Source organism: Cnephaeus nilssonii (genome assembly GCF_951640355.1).
Source record: "Cnephaeus nilssonii genome assembly, chromosome: 6".
Classification (NCBI taxonomy): domain Eukaryota; kingdom Metazoa; phylum Chordata; class Mammalia; order Chiroptera; family Vespertilionidae; genus Cnephaeus; species Cnephaeus nilssonii.
The window spans coordinates 19793012-19815735 of record NC_137077.1 but is presented as its reverse complement, the minus strand read 5'-3'; the positions used below and the strand labels follow the sequence as shown (position 1 = coordinate 19815735).

The following is a 22724-nucleotide window of genomic DNA, read 5'->3' as shown; positions in this document are numbered from 1 at the left end:
GAGGTCATGGTTAGATTCTCAGTCCAGGCACATGGGTTTCCAGCTCCATCTCCAGTATGGGGCATGCAGGAGGCAGCCAATCAATGATTCTCTCTCATCATTGATGTTTTTCTCTTTCTCTCCCTCTCCCTTCCTCTCTGAAATCAATAAAAAAATACTTTTAAAAACTGAGGTATCAATTGTTAGATTGGATAAAAAGCAATACCCAACTAAGTGATGCCTATTCGAAGCATACTTTAAATATAAAGGCACAGGTAAGTTAAAAGTAAAAAGGTGCCCTGGCCAGTGTTGCTCAGTGTTTACAGCATCAGCACACAAACTGAAGGGTCTTGAGTTCAATTCCCGGTTAAGGGCATGTACCTGGGTTGCAGGTTCAATCCCCTGCCCTGGTTGGGGTGCATGTGGAAGGCAACCAATTGATGTATCTATCTCACATCAATGTTTCTCCCAGTCTCTCTCTCTCCCTCCCTCCCGCCCTTCCACTCTCTCTAAAAGCAATGAAAAAAATATATCCTTAGGTGAGAATTAACAACAAAAAAGTAAAAGGGTGAAAATAAACACACTATGTAAACACTAAGCAGAAGAAAGCAGAAATAGCTCTATTTATATCAGACAGTAGACTTTAGGGCAAGAAATATAGATGATATTTATATTGATAATGAGGCCAACTCATTAAGAAGATGTAACAATCCTATTTGGGATTGTGTGCATCTGATAACAGAGTTTTAGACTCATGGATACAGAGAACAGACTGACAGCTGTCAGACGGGAGGGGGTTGGGGCCTGGCAGAGAAGGGTGAAGGGGTTAAGCAAAGAAAAAAACAACTCATGGACACAGACAACAGTATGGTTATTGCCAGAGGGAAGAGGGGTCAGGGTAGGTAGAATAGAGTAAAGAGGGGATAGATAAATGGTGATGAAAGGAGATTTAACTTGAGGTTATAAACACACAGTACTATATACAGATGATGTATTATAGAATCATATACCTGAAACCTATGTAATTTTATTAACCAATGTTACCCCAATAAATTTAATTAAAAATAAAATATATGGACTAAAATTAGACAAAAAGAAAGGATAAATAGACAAATCCACAATTATATTTGGTGATTTCAACTCTCTCAGTAATTGAGAGAACATATAGTCAATCAGTAGGGATGTGGTAGACTTGAACAACATTGTGAATGAACTTGTCCTAATTGGTATTTATAGAACACGTAGCCAAACTGCAGCAGATGCATTATTTTTATGTGCACATGGACCATTTACTGAGCTAGATCATATTCTATCTCATAAAAAAAGGTTCAATGATTCTTAAGGATCGAGGTCATATGGAATATATTCTCAGAGCACAGTGGAATTAAGCTAGAGATCATTAACAAAAAGAAAGGCTCATCTTTCCTCCTGCCCCTCCATTATGTAGGCCCACACCTCATTCATTTGTTGCAAGTTGCACAATTCTTTCTTGATAGACACTGTTAGCCTCTGAAGAAGTTTTGAAATAAGTGACATCTATTAACAAATGTGGAAAAAGTAGTAGTTCATATGACCTCTTCAGGATGTCTCAGCTTTTATATTTTAATTATACTGTTCTTTTATATTTTCTGATCATCTCCTTGCATGAAAGATTCACTCCAGGCAAAAATCTCAATTCTAGAGACAGAATTTTGTCACCTTTACAGTCAGTGTCAGGGAAACAGAATCCAGAGACTAAGCTAGACATGGGACTATTTAGGGGTTTAGCCTAAGGCATTATTCCTAGGACATGGGGTATACACCTCCATGGATATTTATAAGCAAAGGAGTATGTCTGAAATATGTCAAGCCATTCCACATTATTTAAATTCTTCCAATTTCACCAAATGAGAGCCCTTTTCTAACATTTGTTATGCTTCTCAACAGGCCATTATTTTTACCTATGAAAATCCATTTCTGACACTCCGTATGCTAATTTACCAAGCTGGGCTTGTTGATAGAGACAAGGAAAGCAGAAATGCCACCTGTGATCACGGGCTTTCTAAATAGATTGCCAGCTGAACACCTGGGCTATCTTGCTTGGCACCTGCCTCATAGCTTCAGTCAAATAACACACATCCTCTCACACTGTGTATGAGGAAGTATTTTAAAGTCACTCTTACACATTGTAACATTTTCCTAGACGGTTTCCTCTTTTAAAGATGTCCAGGAAAGGATGCCATTGGCCTGCACCCTTGCAACCTATTCCAATATCTCACGAAGTCATCAAGGTTTCCTTTTCCCTTTCCAAAACGGCCTCCAGGAACGTCTTTATTCTTGTTTTCAGAGCCTCCTTCAAAATGTGCCCAGCCTCTACTGCCTGCCCCGCCTTGTACCTTTGATTTAAGACTCTCAGTTCCTGAGGGTAGAGAGTGGGTTTGGCCATGGTTCACTGCTGGTGTGTTTACAAGGGAAGGGTCATCCTGCAGTCACATAAATGGCTATTAAATTGTTCTCTGTGGTTGTCATACTAACTGTTTTGTGCTCAGATAATTATTTCCAACTATCACTTTGTTCACCTTTAGTCTCTACTAAAATCAAAGAAAGGACTGAGCATTGAGAGGTAGGACCTGCTAATGGACATTTCTCTGTTTTCTTCCAGAAATGCTTTTGGAGCCTAAGAAATCAGACATTGCTATTCTGAGGTCAGGGTCTGGGCTAAAATGAGGAGAAACTGGATTTTATTTGCTTTTTATTTTATTTTACTTTTTATTTTAAAATAATTTCAAAATTATAGAAACATTTCAAAAATAATACAAAGAACTCCCTATCGTTGGCACTCTGATTTATCAATTGTTCATATTTTGCTACATTTGCTCTCATTCCCTCTTTCTATACATATGTATACATTATTAGTATGAAGTCATTTAAGAGAATGTGGTAGACATCATGCCTCTTTATCCCTAAAAACTGTGTATTTTATAAAAACAAGGACTTTTTCTTACAGTGTAACTTTCAACATCAGGAAATTTAACATTGCTGTTATATCACTATGTATTCTACAATCCATATTGAAATTTCAATCACCCCAATAATGTCCTATGTTATAATTTATAGTTGGTATATCTCTTTAGTCTCCTTTAATTTGTAATCTTCTCCTTGTCTTTTGTGGCATTGACATTTTTGAAAAGGGTCATATGTCGAAGGTCTCTCCCTTTGCGTTTGTCTCATATTATCTCATGATGGGATTCAGATTATGTATTGTTAGTAGGAATCTGTCTTTGTTGTTTTTTACTCAAACAGCCCCCTTCCTTGGGTGGGGTCCAAAAGTCACCTCATTAACATATAAAGGGACACCATTGCCGCTCTCCTTAGGAAATTCCCAGGGGTTTGAAAGCTGTGAGCCAGGAACTGTGGCTGAAGACCAAGTATATCTGAGAAATATATTTTGGTCATCTGAATATATATATATTTCTTGCAAATCACAGTATCTCACTGTCCTGTATTGTTCATTACGTTTTCATGTGAAACTGGTCTTGGTTTGAGATGATCATATTTCATTGATTCTTAGAGTCTACTGATTGTAAGATGCACATTTGTATAATTAATACTTAAAAGAGGTGAATGTTTAAATAGATGAAATATGGTATAAGAGCTTTGGTGGTTAAAACCCATCATTTATGCTCATTTATTCACTCAATATTTATTCAACATAAAATGATGTGTAGTTTGGTGGGCAGGGACAAAGAATCTCCTTCAGAACTTAGCCAAAATTCAAGAAAATAAAGGGAAAATATTTGGAATTGAATAAACTTGAGTTTGCTCACATTCCATTTCCTAGCTTTATGATCTTGGGAAATGCATCTAACTTCTCTGTGTCTCAGTCTTCATCTATAAAATGGGGTTAATAATACCCATCTTTTAGTGCTTTTGTGAGGATTGGAATAATATTTGAAAATCATTCAGCTTAGTGTCTGGCTCATGATGCAGCCCTTATTAAAGAGTAGGCACTCAATAAATACTTGTAAATAGATTGATTTATAGGCATACAATTAATATGCATTGTTGTAAGAGTGAATTACAACTGGTCATTCCTTTTGATGTTGAAATTGCATTCCCTCCACTCTATTGGAAGCCGTTTTGTTCCATTTCCAGTAGAGATGGAGAACAGCTGGATACCAACCCTTTGATAAAGTCTGAGGACAGAAGTGGATTCACCCCTACACATTGGTCTTGAAACTGCAGGGAAATGATGTGTCACCTTATCCATGGAGGTGTCAGACCTCTGGGGGTCATTTCTTTCTAGTCCCTACTGGCAGACCACATGTCTGCTCCCACTAATTGCAGTTATTTTCCTGGCTGTCAGTGTTAATGACGGATGGGTGCCACTGCCATTTGGATTTGTTGACCAGAGATAATTATTTTCCTAACATGTTCCAAGCTTGCTTAAAACCATACTATGCATTTTGATCCCTGGCTGTTCTTTAGTTTTTTTTCCTTTTCATTTTGAAATCTGTATGTGTTTTTCTGGCATGAGGAGAGGAAGATGGGGGTGGGGAAATACAATCAAATCCATATGTTTGTGATGCACTTACCCTGAAGTAATAAGAAAGCATTGTTGGAAAAGAGCCTTTGGATGACTTGGGCGATATTGTTATAAGTTCCACATTGGCCTCTTCATCTTCTCAGCCATGCTGCCACATGCCAGGTTCTGAGAGGATCAAGTTCACCTGGGGACACTGCTCTCTTACCTCTTTCTTGTTACTTTCATCCCTAAGGCCTTGTTTCCTTCTCTGCATACTCAACATGAAGTAAAAGACAAATGATTGAATCTTTACTTCTCTCTGGAGCCTCAATAATCATAGCTGATTATTGCTACCATGACCTCATACCTCATCTAGAGACCATTTCTTTTACCATCTGCAATCCTGATGATTCTTGGTTGGTGCCTTAGGTGAAAGCTAAGTGACTCCTGTGAACTCCATAACTCTGATGGCTTTTTTTTATGTCCTCCAAGCTCATGCCAGTTTTCACATCTGATTATTTTTAGGCTCATTTCCTTTCTTTCACCTCAATTATTTGTGTGTATATTTTAAGAGATATTTATCCTTCATGCATTTGCTGTCATATGTCTAGGGTTCTGAAAGAACTTTGGTTAATGTTTGGATAGGGAACTCATGACCTTTTCCTAAGATCTGGAAGCTGAATTCTTTGGGGCCTGCCATATTCAGGAGTATCTGTCCTCAAATTTTGGAGTGGTCCTCTAGGTTATAGCATTGTTTTGTACTCAGGTAGCTCAGGATCTATGCTAGTGATCTGAAAGCATATAACCTTTGACTTAAGCCTCAAGTTCTGCTAGGATTCTACATTGGTATACCAATGAGAAGAAGGCACCGGGCATCTAAGCTCAAAGAAGTTCTTCTTCCTCTAGTCCTCAAGTTAAAAGATGCTGGGAGAAAGCTCATGGGGAGACAAAGGCTATCTCTATGTACATTATTCCAGGGAACCAGGAGCCTGGGCACAGAGACTGGTGCTGCCTCTGATGACTTGATTCCTAAGTGGCTTTCATGCAAATCACCTGAAGCTTTCTTGCCATTACCTGACTCACAGAGGTACTCACTTCACATGTTCATCATTCATGCATTCAACAAGGATTCATCATGTGTTGGGAAAGGACAGAGCCTTGTATAATGCCCAGGACAGGGCGCAGAAAAAGATAATATAAGCCCTTGAGATGCTTGCATTAAGGCTGGGGAGATAAGACACAACCACTTAAATAATAAGAGAGTAGAAGTGAATGAACTCAGGCAATGAAAGCAAAAGACAGCATCAGTCCCAGAATTCTCTGTCATAGCTGCTTGGCTTTGGGCCAGTTGTTTAAACCTGTGACCTTCAGGGTGTGTGAAGGTACCTATACACTATAAAGTGTGGTGCAGATTTTTAGGGTCATTGGTTATAAAATCAAGCAGCAGTACAATGCAGAGGAACTAAGTTTTAGAATGTAACAGGTAAGTTATGAAGACGTATCTATCAATAGTATTCATTGCTGGTGAGGGGTCTGAGGGAAGAATCATTTGGTTGGTGAAATGGGATGGGCTTGAGGAAGACTTTTTGAGAGTCTCCCATGTAGCTTTGGCAAGCCTAAGAATCTTTACCCTCAATCAGGGTATGTGAGGATATAGTTTAGATGGTATTAGCTTTTCAAACCACTATTATATCGAAGTGTTGAGCCCATGCTCTTTAGTTCCTTACTATCATTTACTGCTCACCACATCAAAGCCTGCAGCTAAGGTAGTGGACATTCTCAGAGGCAAAGGAGGTCCACCTTGGTGAAAGTAGAGGGAGAAACTATTCTGACTAAGGAAAAGATTTATGGTGCTCAGGCTAATGCGTAATAGTTGGAAAAACAATTTGGAAGTTTCTTATTTTTATTCTTCTATAATTTTTAACATGACTCATGGGTACATAGTGATCTTCTGGGTCAAGATGAGACAATGGAGATTTTTCCCATTTTGTATTTTCTTTGTTGCGTATGTGTGTGCTATATACAATTATTCCTATTCTCTTGTCCATTAGTCATATTCTAGTGGTAGAGGAGAGAGGTACAATTAGCAGTGGAAAGAAAGGATTTGGAATTGGCAAAACAGTGGGCTAGTGAAAAGGATCAAAGACTCTCAAGTTAGACTTTGGAAATTCAGATGTGTGGCTAACTAAATGTGGACTTGGGCATGATATTAAACTTTGAGGCTTGTTTTCCTTATATGCAAATTGAGGGAACACTTCCTAACTCACAGTGTCGGGATTAAACTATTTATGTATGTAAAAAGCCATATAGGTGCTCTTCTTCCCTTCCTTGGTGGATGAGAAGGGAGCAAATTTGGGAGAAGAGAAGTTATCTAAAAAAGGTCAGCGCTCCAGGACAGAACAAACAGGGTTATTTTAAGGTGAGAATTAACCTGGGATTTAAAAGAAAAACAACCAGAGTTGAGATTTCACATGTTTGAACACTGAGGGAGGAACAGAGGCTACAGAGCTCAGGATGGACATGGCCATGTCTTGGTGAAGAACAGATGTAGCTTGGGAGGCTAGGCTCTAATTCTGTTTTCTTCGTGCTTCTACCATGGCATCAGATGTTCTTCAAAAACATCAGCACCAACATTGTCCATGAGCTTTCAGTAAATGCTATGTTTTGCATCAAGACATTTCTTCATCAAACTTTCAACATAAAATGTACGTGGTACTTGGCATGATTGATACATGTCATAGTACTGGTCTTTCTTCCCCTTGAGAATACTGGAGAACACTGAAGAACAATTCTTTTGTCATATGGAGAAGGTTTATTTTTTTCTGTCACCTGCACACATTATGGAACAGCAAAGTCAAAACAATTATTTAACCTCTTTTTATTAAAATCTCAGGCCTCTTTTCTTTTTGGAAAAATGTGGAATAAGGAAGCCACAGTAACTTGTGCTGGAATATTTTGCTTTAGAATTTTAAAAGCACTTTTCTTGTGCTGTCTCAGATGATATTTCTAACTCAGTGAGATGAAGGCCATTTTCATTTAATAGTGGCACCTACTTGCTGGGGGACCTTGAAGCAGGGCCATTCTGTGACAGCTGTGCAGGGTGTTTGCTGAACAGGGCACTTGGCCAAGTGGTCATAGGGGGCTGAATTTACCCTGGGCTCTCAGCACGTCATGAACCCCAGAACCTCTTTTTCATCATACTGAAGGGGGATTTGGTTTCTCCATATACCAAATAGGATTAATTTTAGAATATTTATGCAAGAAGGATTGCATATTTTTAAGTCTTTATCTCCTTTATTTTCTCAACTGGGTTGAGAATTAGCACACGCTGCTGCTGCTGATGGTGATGGTGATGATGATGATGATGGTGGTGATGATGATAGCCAGCATTTCTGCATATTTGCTATGTGCCAAGTGCTGTTTCAAGGAACTGATGATATATTAACTCATACAACTCTTCTAACAATCATAACAATGTATAGTCTTTATTTTTCCCATGTTAAGCTCTGGTTTCTACTTGTGGCTCTGCCTAGTTATTGGTGGTGATTTTGGACAAATCTGGTAATGTCCTTCAGTCTCAGTTCCCTAATCTATAAAATGACAGAATAATAACAGATCAAAAACTTGTAATCCTCCCATTCCCTTTTTTGACTTTTGAACTTTGTATTATTTAAAGAATAAGTAACACACTCAAGTAAGCAGTTAATGATGAAGGGAAATCCACAAGGGATGGGAACACCCCAGGGATCAGCAACAGTGGGGAGTTGGTAGCACATTTAGGCCAAAAGGAGCAAGAGGAGGTTGTGGTTATGGAACTAGAGAGAGTGGTGCTGAAGCTACCACACAGGGAGGCCTCTGACAGGAGCTGTGGCCCGCCCCCACTGCCAACCCAGGCCAGACCGTTGGAGGAATCAATGCCCCATGGTCTTTATTCCACCATCCTTCCATTTCCTGCTGGTGCCTCCCCATTGGCCAGCCCAGCAGGCAGAGAGCCAGGAGGTCTGATTGACACAATCCACTGAAATCACCCTGTTGGGGCACAGAGCTGGTGACGCTGGGTGGAGAAAGGGTCTGCAGCTTCACACAAGCCACCTTCATGGCAGCACAGGTTTAATCCCCTGAACTCCCTTAGGAATTGTTTTTAAGTCAATATTATGTAGAAAATTATGAAGAAATGATTCTAAAATATTTTAAATGGATATTGTACTATAAAATTCATTACATACAGTCTTTTATAATATTATTCATACATAAAGACAAGTTTATCCTTTTTCTTTTTAACAAAGGTAGCACACACTGTTTATGTTATTACATTAAATTGTACTAGAAAATATGTTCCAGCAAATACATTTTTAAATAGCAGAATGTTATCTTTGGTTTGAGTGATCCTATATAATAAAGAGGTAATATGCAAATTTACCATCACTCCAACACACAAGATGACTTCCACAAGATGGCCAGCAGGGGAGGGCAATTGTGGGCGATCAGGCCAGCAGGGGAGGGCATTTGGGAGGGACCAGGCCTGCAAGGGAAGGCAGTTGGGAAGGACCAGGCCTGCAGGAGAGGGCAGTTAGGGGTGACCGGGCTGGCAGAGGAGGGCAGTTGGGAGTGACCAGGCCTGCAGGGGAGGACAGTTGGAGAGGACCAGGCCTGCAGGGGAGGACAGTTGGGAGGACCAGGCCTGCAGGGGAGGGCAGTTAGGGGAGACCAGGCCTGCAGGGGAGGAAAATTGGGGGTGACCATGCCAGCAGTGGATAGCAGTTAGGGGCAACCAGGGTGGCAGGGGAGGGCAGTTAGGGGTGACCAGGCCAGCAGGGGAGGGCAGTTAGGGGTGACCAGGCCAGCAGGGGAGGACAGTTAGGGGTGACCAGGCTGGCAGGGGAGGGCAGTTAGGGGCAATTGGGCCAGCAGGGGAGGGCAGTTAGGGGCGACCAGGCTGGCAAGGAAGGGAAGTTAGGGGTAACCGGGCCAGCAGGGGAGGGAAGTTGGGGGTGACAAGGCCTTCAGGGGAGGACAATTAGGGGTGACCAGGCCTGCAGGGGAGAGCAGTTGGGGGCAACCAGGCCTGCAGGGGATGGCAGTTAGGGGTGACCAGGCTGGCAGGGGAGGGCAGTTAGGGGCAATCGGTCTGGCAGGGGAGCAGTTAGGCATCGATCAGGCTGGCAGGAGAGTGATTAGGGGGTCATCAGGCTGCAAGGCAGAAGCAGTTAGGGGCAATCAGGCAGGCAGGCAGGCAGGCGAGCAGTTGGGCATCAGCAGTCCTGGATTGTGAGAGGGATGTCCGACTGCCCGGTGGGATCGGGCCTAAATGGGCAGTCGGACATCCCTTGAGGGGTCCCAGATTGGAGAGGGTGCAGGCTGGGCTGAGGGACACCCCCACCCCCCGTGCACCAATTTTGTGCACTGGGCCTCTAGTGATAAATATATAAAAAATTAGATTAAAATTTACCATCATATTATAGTTTCAAAATAGAAAAAAAACACACTTTTATGATCTGAAATTTGGCATATTTGTAGTTTGAGTGAAAAGTTTAGCTGATTTATTAGCTAATATTTATCCTTCATTCCTAAATGACAAACTAAAAGTTTTAGGCTGTATTTGCAAGGATTTTTCTGCCGATTATACATAGTAGTTGGAGACAATCTTAAACTCCCAATAACTAAGAGCCAATTGGATATAATAACCCTCCCCTCTTTTAACATTGGTTTTTTATAATGACATGTCTTTATACATCATATAATAAATTGATCAGTTGTATGCATTTATGGATCTGTGTGAATATCATTGAGGCAAGTTTATCTAATTCTTTCTTGCCATTTTTATGCTCTCATTGACATGCTATATTTCACCACTGATGTTCTTTATGTTCCCATCTTCATTTAAAGATTGGTTGTGAGATAAAAAAATAAAAAACCCAAGCAACACCAAACAATGTTTAAGAATGAAAATGAAAACAATGTAAAATGGCCAAAACCACTGGGTGATAAATGATTGGGGGACTAGCCATGAGCATGTGTCTCTAATCACCATCTGATGTGTACTTGGAAGCTCTCATGCTGTTCATTAATAAACAGAAACTGTCTAAATAATCATTTTATGTATTGCTTATTTAACAAATAGAAATTGGAACACATGCTGTGACTGCCTTTTCTGATGTGAATGAGCTTCTGGAGGGTATAGGATTTTGTAAATCACTGAATGGAGAATTTAGTTTTGGATGATTGATAGGGTTCTTTTCAGTTTTCTACTAAAATTGAAAACAAATCATAATACTTTGCAAACTGGGAGGCTGAAATCTGCATAATCATCTACTCTGTGACCTATGAGACACATGTCATGGTTAACGTCTAGGCTTGAAATCAGGCAGCTCAGAATTGGAGTCTGGATTCTATCAGGTTTGCTGTGTGACTTTACACAAATTACTCAACTTCTTTGAGCTGTGCTCACCCTCTACATAGAAGAGGGACAGGCCTACTAACCCCATTATGGGTATTATTGTGAGGATTCAGCCATCCATTAAACAAATGCTTATTAAGCCACTGCTATGTCCCAGGCATATTCTAGGCACAATAGGGAATAGGAGAGAAAAAGTGTTTGCTCTCATGGAGCTTACATTCTAGCAGCAGAAACGGACAAAGACATCCACACATTTAGAAAACAATGTCAGGTAATGGTAAGTGTTCTGAAAAAGAAATGAAGCAAGGTGAGAGGTTAGGAGATGTTTGGGAGGGGGTGCTTAAAGAAGGCCTTTCTGAGGAGGTGATATTGGAGCAGAGACTGAGGAAGTGAGTGTGAGGTCAGAGGAAGGAGTGTTACAGGCAGAGGGCACAGCCATAGCAAGAGCCCTGAGGTGGGAGCGGATGTGATGTGTATGAGGAACATAAGAGGCCAAGGAATTGGAGCAAAGCCCAAATGGGGGACGGCAGGAGAAAATGAAATGGGGGTTTTGACCAGGGCAGGGCTCAAAGGTCTAAACCAGGAATTTCCCAGGGGACAGCCCTGGGATCAGAAGCTCCCTCTCCTCTCATCAGAAGGGTGCACACACTTTCTCCTCAGCTGGACCCACCTTGTGAAGGGAATGGTGGTGGGGACAGCCTTCAGCTGGGGGAGACCATTCTGACAGGGAGCTTGAGCCTTGAACTGACTGATTATTTCACCGACGTTGGCCCCCGTCTCCTGGTTTCACCCAGGAGAGCCTTTGCTGGCTTGCCTGGCTCTGTCAGTAGCTGATAAATTCCAGGCTGTCTTTCAGAGAATCAGCCATGGTGAACTTTAATTAAAGGCTCAGCACTTTCTCTTTGGGCACCTGCCCATAATGCTGCTAAGGGCACCCCAATCTGTTTGCCTTTAATCCATCCCCTGAGGGGCCAGGAAAGCCTGGCAGCTTTTTGTGAGACCAGGAAGGAAGGTGATGTGGGCCTGGCAGGAGTGGAGAACAGAAGTTCCCTTCTCCAGCTGACAGGGCCTGCTCCCGTGGAACATGCCCCGCTGGCACGTCTGCTCCACGCTAATCATCATCTCTTGCTCAACTTCTGACCTGATCACTTGGGAATGGTGCAGACATCCTTTGGCCTCCATCACTGCCTTGGGCTGCCTGGTCAAATGCCAACCTTGCATTTCAGGGCTGGCCTCCGTGTTCTGGAAGCCTTGTCTTTTGTTCGCCTGGTCTTTGTGCTTCATTCAGGTGAAAACTCCTCTTCAGGTCTGGTGACAGACTGGGCCTGAGAGATGTGTATGTCTGACATGGATTAAATGCTGTCTGACTTGAAGACAAATGATCTCCAGGGAATCTGTTGGCCTGCAGATTATAGCACATGTGGTATCTTTTTAAAACCACTTTAAAATAAAAGTATGCTATACATACGCAAAGGTGTACATACAATAAATATACAGCTTGCTGAATTTTTGCAAAGTGAACACACCCATACAACCAGCACCTAGATCAAAGAAAAACATTATTAGTACTCCAAAGGTCCCCCCCCCTTACCCCACTAACTCCCTTCTAGTCACTGCCTTCCTAAGGGTAACTACTATCTGGACTTCTAGCACAGTTATTTTGTTTTTGAACTTCATATAGATAAATACAGTATATACATTCTGTAGCATCTAGCTTATTTTTGTTCAGCATTATGTTTGTGATATTTGTCCATATTGTTGGAAATTCCTGTAATTTGTTCATTTTCATGGGCAAGTATATCACAACATATTTATCAGTTCTATTATTTATAGGCATTTGGGTAGTTTCTAGTTTGAGGCTATTATAAATGGTGCTGCTGTGAATATTCTTGTATATATCTTTTGATGCACATATATTCATTCCTATTTGGCATATACTTAGGAGTAGAGTTGTTGGATCAGTTGTAGTAGATACCATTAAGCAGTTTTTCCCTAAGTGGTTCAATTTGTATACATCCCACCAACACCATGTGAGTGTCCTGGTTTCTCCACATTTGGCCAACACTTGGTATTTTCTTCTTTCTCATTTTGCCATTCTCACAAATATGTAGAGGTATTGCATTGTGATTTTATTTGAATTTATCTGGCGATCTGATGATTAACGCAGTGGAGCACCTTTTTATATGTTTATCAGTCATTTGGGTTTCTTTTTTCAAACATAACTGGAGTCAATATAGTCAGAAGATGAGCTGGGTTTGGATTTTGCCATTGCTAGCATCACCTTCACTGGACCACAGAGTTCAAATTTCTTCTTCCATGGGATGCTATTACCATATACTTTGTGTGGGCCATGGAGGGCTGAGAATTTGTTCTCGTTGTTCCTGAAACCCTCGGCTTTCAGCAGCCCTTTACCACAGAGGGGTGTCCCTTTTGGCCCTCCCCCAGCAGCAGACTGCTGACCTTATTATTCAGTGCTTTAGGTTTTTTTTTATCTGAATGGGAAATGGTCCTGGGAGATGGGTGGGCTTTTATGGCTGTGTGGAACTAAAGGAGCTCTCTCCATTTTCCTAACTTGCCCATTATCCTCCTCATGACTACTGGGTAGTGGTCGTTGGATAGGATCTTATGAATGAGTGCAAACTCATCTTGTGTCTGGAGCTCCCAGTTATTCTAACCCGTCAGGCTAACCTACACTCAGCCTTCCAGAAGTTAAGATTTTTCTCTCTATTTCTTCTTACTCATGCTATGGAGACTACTCCTCCCAGGCTCTGCCAAATGTGAAGCTGTTAATATGTCTCACTTTTCCTTGGAGGGGCTTCTCTCTCTCTTTAAAATTTAGTTCACCTGGTTTCTTGCAGCTTCCACTTTCTGATGGGTTCAAAAAATGTTCTGATTTCACAGATTATCCATATTTCTCTTGTTATTAGGGTGGATGCTACATTTTCTCTCAGTTGTCTGCATCCTAACTGAGAGCAGCCCCACTGGTAGTGGATCAAGAGACTGCTCACTGTTCTTCTCACTCTTCATGCTTCCATCACAGAGTAGTCTGAGCTCCCATTTCCCTCCTGGATTTTATGTCAGAGTCACTTGAGAAATAAAATACGCTGCTCCTCTGTGGATTATATTTTTCTCATCAGGTGTCCATAACCTATATTTATTTAAGGAAAAAACTCTTTTTAGAGGCTTAGTGTGATAATTTACTAACTTTATGAGCTGGGGATAAAAATAAGATATGGGTTGGTAAATTTTCTTTTTAAAATGAATCATTTTTTAAAATTATAAGGGTAATTCATTAATAAGTAGAGAATTAAAAATACATAAAGATATAAAACCAAAGAAATGAAAAACCACCCATAATTTTATTAGCCAAAGAAAATATTACTACTATTTTATCAAATTTATTCTAATCATTTTTCTGTGAGTATGTTTATGTTAATTTGTGTACATAAGTGTACATCCTCAAGTATATAATTTGTGTGTGTTGTTTACATAAGCTAGTTCCAAAAAGCATTTTTCTGTGGGTTTCATGGCACTCATGAAATGATGATGTGTTATTCATGTTTGTCTGGTGAAGATGCTAAAATTTATGGAATATTTTTTGTTTGTTGTTAGGGCTGAATTCCTTCTTGTAGCTATTTCACATGATCAGCCAGGACAGGTGTGTATATGTTATTCCAATGAAATGTAATTCATTTCACAAAAGACCTTGTACTGAGGTCCCCCTTTCCTCATGTAACTTCCATTCCTTTTTATTTATGCTGACCCATTGTCAGGTTTAGAACTAACAGAAGTGAGGCAAATACATGATGTTCTATTTTTGTTTGTTTTTGTTAATCCTCACCGGAGGATGCTTTTTCCATCTATGATGTTCTTAAAATGTGTTATAACTTATTTTCCAGAAAGTATTTTGGAGAAAAAATTGGACTGTATTTTGCTTGGCTGGGATTATATACATCATTCCTCATCCCATCTTCTATAATTGGTGTGATTGTGTTTCTTTATGGATGTGCAACAATTGAAGAAGATATTCCCAGGTAAGACAATTTTAAAGAAAAAGGCTCAATTCTTATGTTAGTAGTTTGGAGTTTCATCTTAGTTTCAAGTACATTTCACACATCTCCTTCCAAAGTCCTCACCCTCTATCCTTCTTCTTCTTCCCTTACTACACACACAACTTTTCTCCAGAGCCAGATCTGGGAGCTACAGATTCTGGGAATGGCTTCATAGCCATGCTGGGTGTGACCCACATTCTTTCCTAGTAAAGCTCTTCTCCAGAGCCAGGTCTGATTTGGACAGGTGGATAAAGGCTGATGAAAAAATTGTGCCTGAGAAATGCTTTCCCCCACTTAACTTCATGAGTCACTCCCCCTCCCCCATATTTTCCCATAAGGTCCAAGCAGGAAGTATTGAGTGGTATTGGGTAGAGATCACATGTCTTTCGGTCAAACACTGTTGGGATAAAATGCTGTGAGACTGTAGAAGCAGGCAGCTCTGGAACTGAAGAAGGCTTCTGGTTCAGGAGTCGGAAACTACAGGAGGTGACAGTTTCCATGGTGGAGCTCTTGGAGAACCAAGAAATGGAACAAAGTCTAGTCCTTGTGAGGAAGAGAAAGCCTACAAAGAAAGTAAGCACTTAAAATTAGTGCTTACTTTCTTTGCCCTCTGGCATCAGGGAAGAACCAATACTTACCAAATACTGACTTGTGCCAGGCATGGTGCTAGGTGGTTTTATGCACTAGTTTCTTTGATGCTGTAGAAATCAACATTGTAAACTCTATATAAGGCAGTTATTATTTTCGCCTAACAGAGTTGGAGAAATTGACGATAAATGAGGTCATATAACTTGTTCAACTTCAACAACTACTAATTGTCAGGGTTGAGATTTGGCCTCCTGCTGCTCCAAAGTTTTGCCTTTTCCAATAAGCTGTGAAGTCTTCCAGAGAGCTCATATTCCCCCTGGCAGCCAAGAACTTCAACTGGCCTTGTCTGATGCATTCTCAGAAAACACGGATTCCATGCTTCTCTTGCTCAGTTGTGATCCCTAGAGAGCTGAACCCCAGGTTGATCAAAACTAGAAATCTCTATACTGTGCTTGAAGAACCAATGCCAGTATAATGGGTGGGCCATCAGTATGCTGGTTTACATCAGGACTTAGAACTTGTGACCATATGGGATTGCATATGACAATAACCATTGCAGCTGGAATGGACTATCATCTGTACATGCTGCAAAGACATATATCTATGCACATGCACACATCATATATGTACAGATGTGTAGGCATGTAAAATGTGATTATTATCATTGTAGATGCCTATCAGAGTGTATGATGTTTTAAAAACCATGGGTAGCATCCCATTTGTGAGTTATGGAATCAATTTAATGGTTATCTTTTAAGTGAACTAGAATAAGATAAGATATAGTAGAATGATGTATAATATTAGTATTCATCACAAAAGGAAAGTATAAGCATTGTTGTATGAGTATGTTTATAAGAAGATGGTATATACGTTTTTTCCTACTGGAATATGATGTAAAAGACTTTCAAACTGTAGGACATAGTCAAAAAGTTTGAAATTGACTCTTAAAAATTGAAATGTTGATTGTCACTTTTTCAGATTCATGATAGGACATGACAAATCAAGAAGGTATAAATGATAGAAAAAATTAATTATATTGTGAAGAATTGTTTAAAGAACTGTTCTTAAATCAGAATTGTATACCCATCAAAAGTCCAAGCTCTGTGGTCCTGATGGAAACTCACAAAATATCACTCCTATCAACAAAGGAATGGCCTCCAAATCCCAATACTAAATCTAAATAAATTCACATTTTTTCAGACTCTGTGTCTACCATCCACTCCTAAGCATAATTAAAAACTTGCACTATTCCTGGGATTATTTCAGAGGTTTCTAATTTTGGCATTAAGCTGGGAAGTTACTACCTATGTATCACTTTTTAAAATCTTTTTATTTTGAACACATTGTAGATTCAGGAAGTTGCCAAGATAGTACTGAGAGGTGCAATATACCCTTTGCCCGGTTTCCCCTGATGGTTATATCTTGTATAACTACAGTACAAAATCAAAACCAGAAAATTTACATTACGTGGAACTTTAAATGGTACCTTTTATTGCCAATAACTTTGATATGTGAGATACAAGTATCATTTGTAAGTAATAATTCCATATGTGCATGATACATCTATAGAACTTTCCTCTGCTCACCAAGGGATTGGTTCCATTTGTTAGGCATTTGCTTACATGGGTAGGAAAGACTGGAGCATTTTTAAAAAGCTGATTAATCTAAACCATATTGAAAAAAATTGGTTACTTTAGGTCTGAACCTTAATAACAGATGTTCTGTCTGAATAATTGCTTCATTGCACCTCCTCTCTTTCTGCTAGCACAGTCCTGTACCACCCAACCTGTGAGCCATGAGTCACTCATTGAGAAAACCACTCACGCTGGGTTTTTACATCAACCTATGCTTTCTAGAGAAATGATAGATTGAAGAAATACACTATTAGATTTATAGCCACAGTTACTTCTAACTAGGAATCTGTAGATTATGCAGCCCGTGAATAATCTAGACATGATTTCAATTCTAGGTGAGCTTCCCTCATCTTTCAGCTTTTCTAGAGAATTCAGTCATTCGAATGTCACCCTGAGGTAGAATTTCTTCAGAATTCTGTTCAAATTGCTTGCATCCAAAACCAAAACCAAAACCAAAACCAAAAACAACCATCAATACCTACAAAACATCTGACTTCCAATTTAAATGATATGGGGAGTATCTGTGCCACAGTGGCTGCAATTTTATACAAATGATTGATACTTGACTGTACTCTAATTTTAAAACCAGTAATTTACATAGCACTTAAGTTTCAAAATGCTTTGCACCAAGTTGGCTGCTAATACTTTTTCATTCCTGACCTTTTAGCACTGACTAGATTTGATTAAGATCTGACTAAGGTTATCCCTCCCCGCAATCTATGTGTAAACAAACCCCTGAAGAACAAAGTCCCTACTCAGATGTTTTCAGACCCAGCTTCAAAGCACAGCGCTTTACTAGAATTTATACAAACCAACAATTTTCTGTGTGAATTTGTTTTCCAAGAGGGTCCTCTCCTTTCTGAAAACAGCAACTCCTTCTCAACTACAGAGCGAACACTTATCTGACCCAGAAGACTTGAAATAAACCAGGCTCTCGAGTGAACAATAAGAATGTGCCCAGGTGAAGCTAGCACAGCTGAACTTATTAACAAGATGTTACTCTTTAATGTTGTGGATGTGAATGAGTCACTGCTATTGACACTTGCCAATGGAGAGCTTAGCAGCAAGTCAGTGGAGGAACCAAGGTTTATCCTCGGAGACCTAGTTTCCATTCTCTCACACAGGGGCCTTTCCCTGCTGTGGACTTAATAGCTCATTAAAAACGAGCGTGAAAGCTGGCATTTGACAGACAGTGACAGCCCTCAGTTAAACCCTTCAACTTCTTAATAAAGGAAAACTAGATCCAGGCATCCCTTGACTTCTGGGTTAAATCTAAGCACTTGTTTAACACACAGGGTACCAGCTTATTCACTCTGGCAGTGGCCTCCCACTTGCCAGCCATGCTCTGCAGCTCCCTCTGCTGCCTCTTTCTGGAGAAAACACAGCTGTGGTTTCCAGTGTAGGGTCCCCTACCTCCCCAGTGCTTCATTTTCATGAAATCTTGAGTTCTCACCACTTTCCTCCAAACCAAAAGCCTAAACCTCTACCCATTCCCCAGGAGGACTATTACACACCGGAATAAGTTCATTACTTTTCCTGCCAATATATGGTGTGGAGAGAGATTAGGAGGCCAGTTAGGGCTGGTAGTTCCTTGGTTCTTATTTATAAGCACTCATATGAGCCTAAGTTTATTGGATTCAGCTAATCACCTAATGAAGGAATGGAATTTCAAATATACTCATCAGTCCATTAAATAGAAATGTACTGAGAATCGGTTAGAATATAGGCGATGGTTATTTGACTCATGCTTCTCTCTCGAAGATCATAGAATCTAGACTTTGGAAAAATTTACCTCATTCTTTCATTTCCCCTAATCCCATTTCATGGTCATGATAATTTTTATTAGGTTGAGGTTATTAATCCCCATTCTACAAATGCAGATGTACTTAGAAAAAGTCTTCCAATCCAGATCTGACTCCATTCTTCTTCACATAGCTTCTTCTTCCAGAAGAAAGAGCTTGTGACCAGTGTCACACATTTAAAAGACAGACTGTAGGTTTAAGAAGACAGTCTATGCTTGAATGATGATGAAATCTAACTTCAGGCGGGTGATTTATTCACAGTTTTTGGTGCTTTCCATCAACCTCATACACTCCACACATTTTGAAGGGGGTTTTATAAGCCATCTTTCAGTGTACATCTTTGACAGATGATCACTAACTTTCTGTTGGGGCACTTCTAATGGTGGGGGCTCCATACCTCAAAAGGTGGCCCATCTATTTTTTTTTTTTGACAAAACATAAGAATAATACTCTCAAAGTGAAAAATCCAATCCCTTCTTTAACACACCTCATGTATGGCATTGATAAGCTCAGCCATGGATTCAGAAGTGGGAGATGTCTTGGGGGTGATTTGTTTGGGGTGGGTCCTGTGTGAGCTCCACCTGACCCAGTAGCCTCTGTCTACTGCAGCAAAGAGATGTGTGACCAGCAGAATGCCTTCACCATGTGTCCCCTGTGTGACAAGTCCTGTGATTACTGGAACCTCAGCTCAGCCTGTGGTACAGCGCGGGCCAGCCACCTGTTTGACAATCCTGCCACTGTCTTCTTCTCCATCTTCATGGCTCTGTGGGGTAAGTGGTTATCAAGAGGCTCACTTATATGAGTGGTACCTTGAAATGGGTACAGTGACCATGCTCTAATGGCCATATCCTTCAGTTTATTTTCTTTAGCATTTAGTCCTTGTATCTCAAGAAGTAATTGGGGATAATACTAAGAGGTTTACCTCTTTTACTCATATATGTAAATAGAACTAGGGATATTATCATGGCTATATATATGTATATATTTAAAAATATAGTAATAGTAACCTTGTATTAGTCATGTATGATTTATTCAGAATTTGAACCAGTGAATATTTTGAAAACTCGTAGCACAGCCATAATGCACCTCCAGGAACATCTAAGACATATAAAGGCATAGCTATCACCCGAAATAGCAGAGTGATGGGATCATGTCCATGGTCACAGAGTTAGCTGGTTGTAAAGGGCCTAAACCTGGTATCCTGACTCCAGGTTCAGTGTAATTTCTAGGATACCATGAGTATAGACTGTAGAGATTTTACTTAATACCACAGTGGTGCTTTCAGTATTCCAGTTTGTGAAGGGATTTGTGAAGGAAAGAACAAAGAGTTCCTTCATTGTCTTTCTCCTCCTTTCTGCCCCTCCCATCCCAGAGTATCAGGGTAATAAACTTTCTCTAGGCCATAGCCATCTGACACCACACACACACACACACACACACACACACACACACACACACACACACACACTTGTACTTTTACAAACTGGGATAAATTGGAATAACAACCTTGTGGTAACTGAGCATTTCCAAGAAGGCACACCCATGTGTATTAAAAAAAGAGACTAAGTCGACATGTTTCAGCCCATCTTGAGTAGCCACCTGCTTTTTACTCATCATGGATATGCAAGCCCTTAGCTTTCCCATTGGGTCACAGACTAGCAGGGCCATGCGGCTTCTACAGAGACTGTTTGATTTATCACCAACTCTATGGGGCCTAGAGGACCTACCAGGATGGGGCTGTGAGTCACACCTCTGAAAATGTGAGGAGGAGACAGAGAGAAGTCTGTTCTCAGCACTGGTGGGAGCAACTGTCCTCCATTCCCTGTAGGGACCTCTACTTGGGTGGAGATAGAACCAGACTAGAAAGATTTCCATGTTCCTAGGCCATCAAGGACAACTTCCAGGACCATTCTACTCTCAGGGAAAACAGCTGCAACCAAGAACACACAGACAGTGGTCAGTTCATGAGAATGAGGCAGGAGGAAATGGCACTTGTGACCATAAAGCTCTGAAAATATTCACAGGAATGGTCAGTAAAACAGACTGAAGTTGAAATTTGTTACCTGGGAAGTCAGGCAGCTCTGTCTCCTCATCCAGCAAGGGCATCTTGCAATTACTCACAAATCCACTTGAATGGACTTGGAACTCAGAATATGCATTCATATTTCAATATGTTGCAATCCTAATGCCACTAATTTGTCTTGTAGATATTACGATGATCAAATAGCTGTAGCTTAGTAACACTGGGTCCATGATCCTTAAGAACTTTGATGAGCTGCTTAATTCCTTGTTGTAGAGAAACTTGGTTTTCATTTTTACTTGCCCACTTTCAAGCCCCAACAACTGCCTTTTCTCTCTCAATAGCTGTAATGAACAAGTATCCCTCACCCCTCCGGAGAGCCTAATAATTTACTACCCTCATCCCTGGCTCCTCTCTCTTCCTCTCAGATAGCAGTGTAGGGAAAGCAAAAAGGGTGAGATTGTGTCAGAGCTTCCTGGCAAAAGGTAGAGTTTGGTTTTGTCTTTTTAACAGCCTTGCTATGTTTTATGTGATTGTATATTTAGTAACAGCAGCCAAGAGCCCCTGGGCATGATTGCCTACATGTTACAATTAAAAATCATAGTAATGCTTCTTGTTACCATGATTATTATGATCAGTGGTGCTTTGCTGGGTGGGCCTGGGCCAGGGCCCAGGCCTGCCAAGAATAAGGCTGGGAAGAAAAAGTGGTTCTCCACAGAAAGAGACTCAGGCTATTGTGGAGTGGGAGAGGGGATTGATGAGACAGGGGGTTCATGGAAGGTACTAGACTGAGGAACCTGGGTCTGTTGGAGTCTTTGGGCCTAGCCCCTCTGCTGTTCTGGCCTCAAACTCCAGGGAACTTTGGAAAGAGATTGAAGCCCTATTGAAAAGAAAAGGGACAGGGCTTATAAACTCTTTTTTTTTTTTTTTTACTTAGGGGACTGCCTAATGTGTGGCTCCCATAGCAATCCAATGTGAATCTAGCGTTGGGTTGCTGAAGTCAATACCCAAGGTCCAATGTAACCTGGGGCACAATACTTAACCCTTGAGCATCATTGTCCTCATCTGTAAAATGGGTGAAGTAATACCTGTACCATAATGTTCTGTGACTAGTGAGTGAGATATGTGTACAAAGCACTTAGCACAGTGCCTGGCATATAATATGCACCAGGAACTCTGAGCAGCTCTTCATCAGTGTTTGTTTGGCCCTCCCTTGTCCTCATGGCTCCTCTTTCAATGACTCTTTTGTTTCTCTTGCCCGTTCCCACTGTCTGACTTCTGTCCTTCATGGACCTTGCAGAACTCTCCTCAGGCACTGAGAAGAGTATAGGAAGAGGAGTGACATCCTCCTTGATCTCATTGCATCACCCAGGGTGACGCCAGTGTTGGGAGGTCAGGATGCACTTACATGAAAAATCCGCTAGTCCTAGGAGAAAACATAGAGATCAGTGCACTGTCATATTGTACCAAGTAAAGCAAATGAAGCTTTAAATAACTGTATATTTAACCAGTCCATGGTGTTTGTTATGCTTAGTTCTGTGCTGTGCCTGAAGTAAACAGGCATCTAGGAACCAAGAAAGTTTATAGATCTATTATTATATTATAGACCTGAATGGCAGCCAAAAGTCCAGTGCAGCATACAATGAAGGGCACCCAGATTCTTATCAGATTCTTATCATGTCTAGAGGTGTATGGGTGGCTTCAAGGAGGGCCATATCCCTTCCCTTTCCAGGGCAGCAGACCTTAAG

General features: G+C 40.7%; 1 protein-coding gene across 2 annotated transcripts in view; it reads left to right on the top strand.

Moving 5' to 3' along the window:
• The window catches only part of ANO2 (anoctamin 2), a 301113-nt gene that overhangs the window by 137150 nt on the left and 141239 nt on the right, over positions 1-22724 (top strand). For both annotated transcript variants that reach the window (XM_079774619.1, XM_079774620.1), the window contains exons 11-12: positions 14780-14914; positions 19566-19726. In XM_079774619.1, the coding sequence (XP_079630745.1) occupies positions 14780-14914; positions 19566-19726 (296 nt within the window). The remainder of the gene's footprint in view (positions 1-14779; positions 14915-19565; positions 19727-22724) is intronic.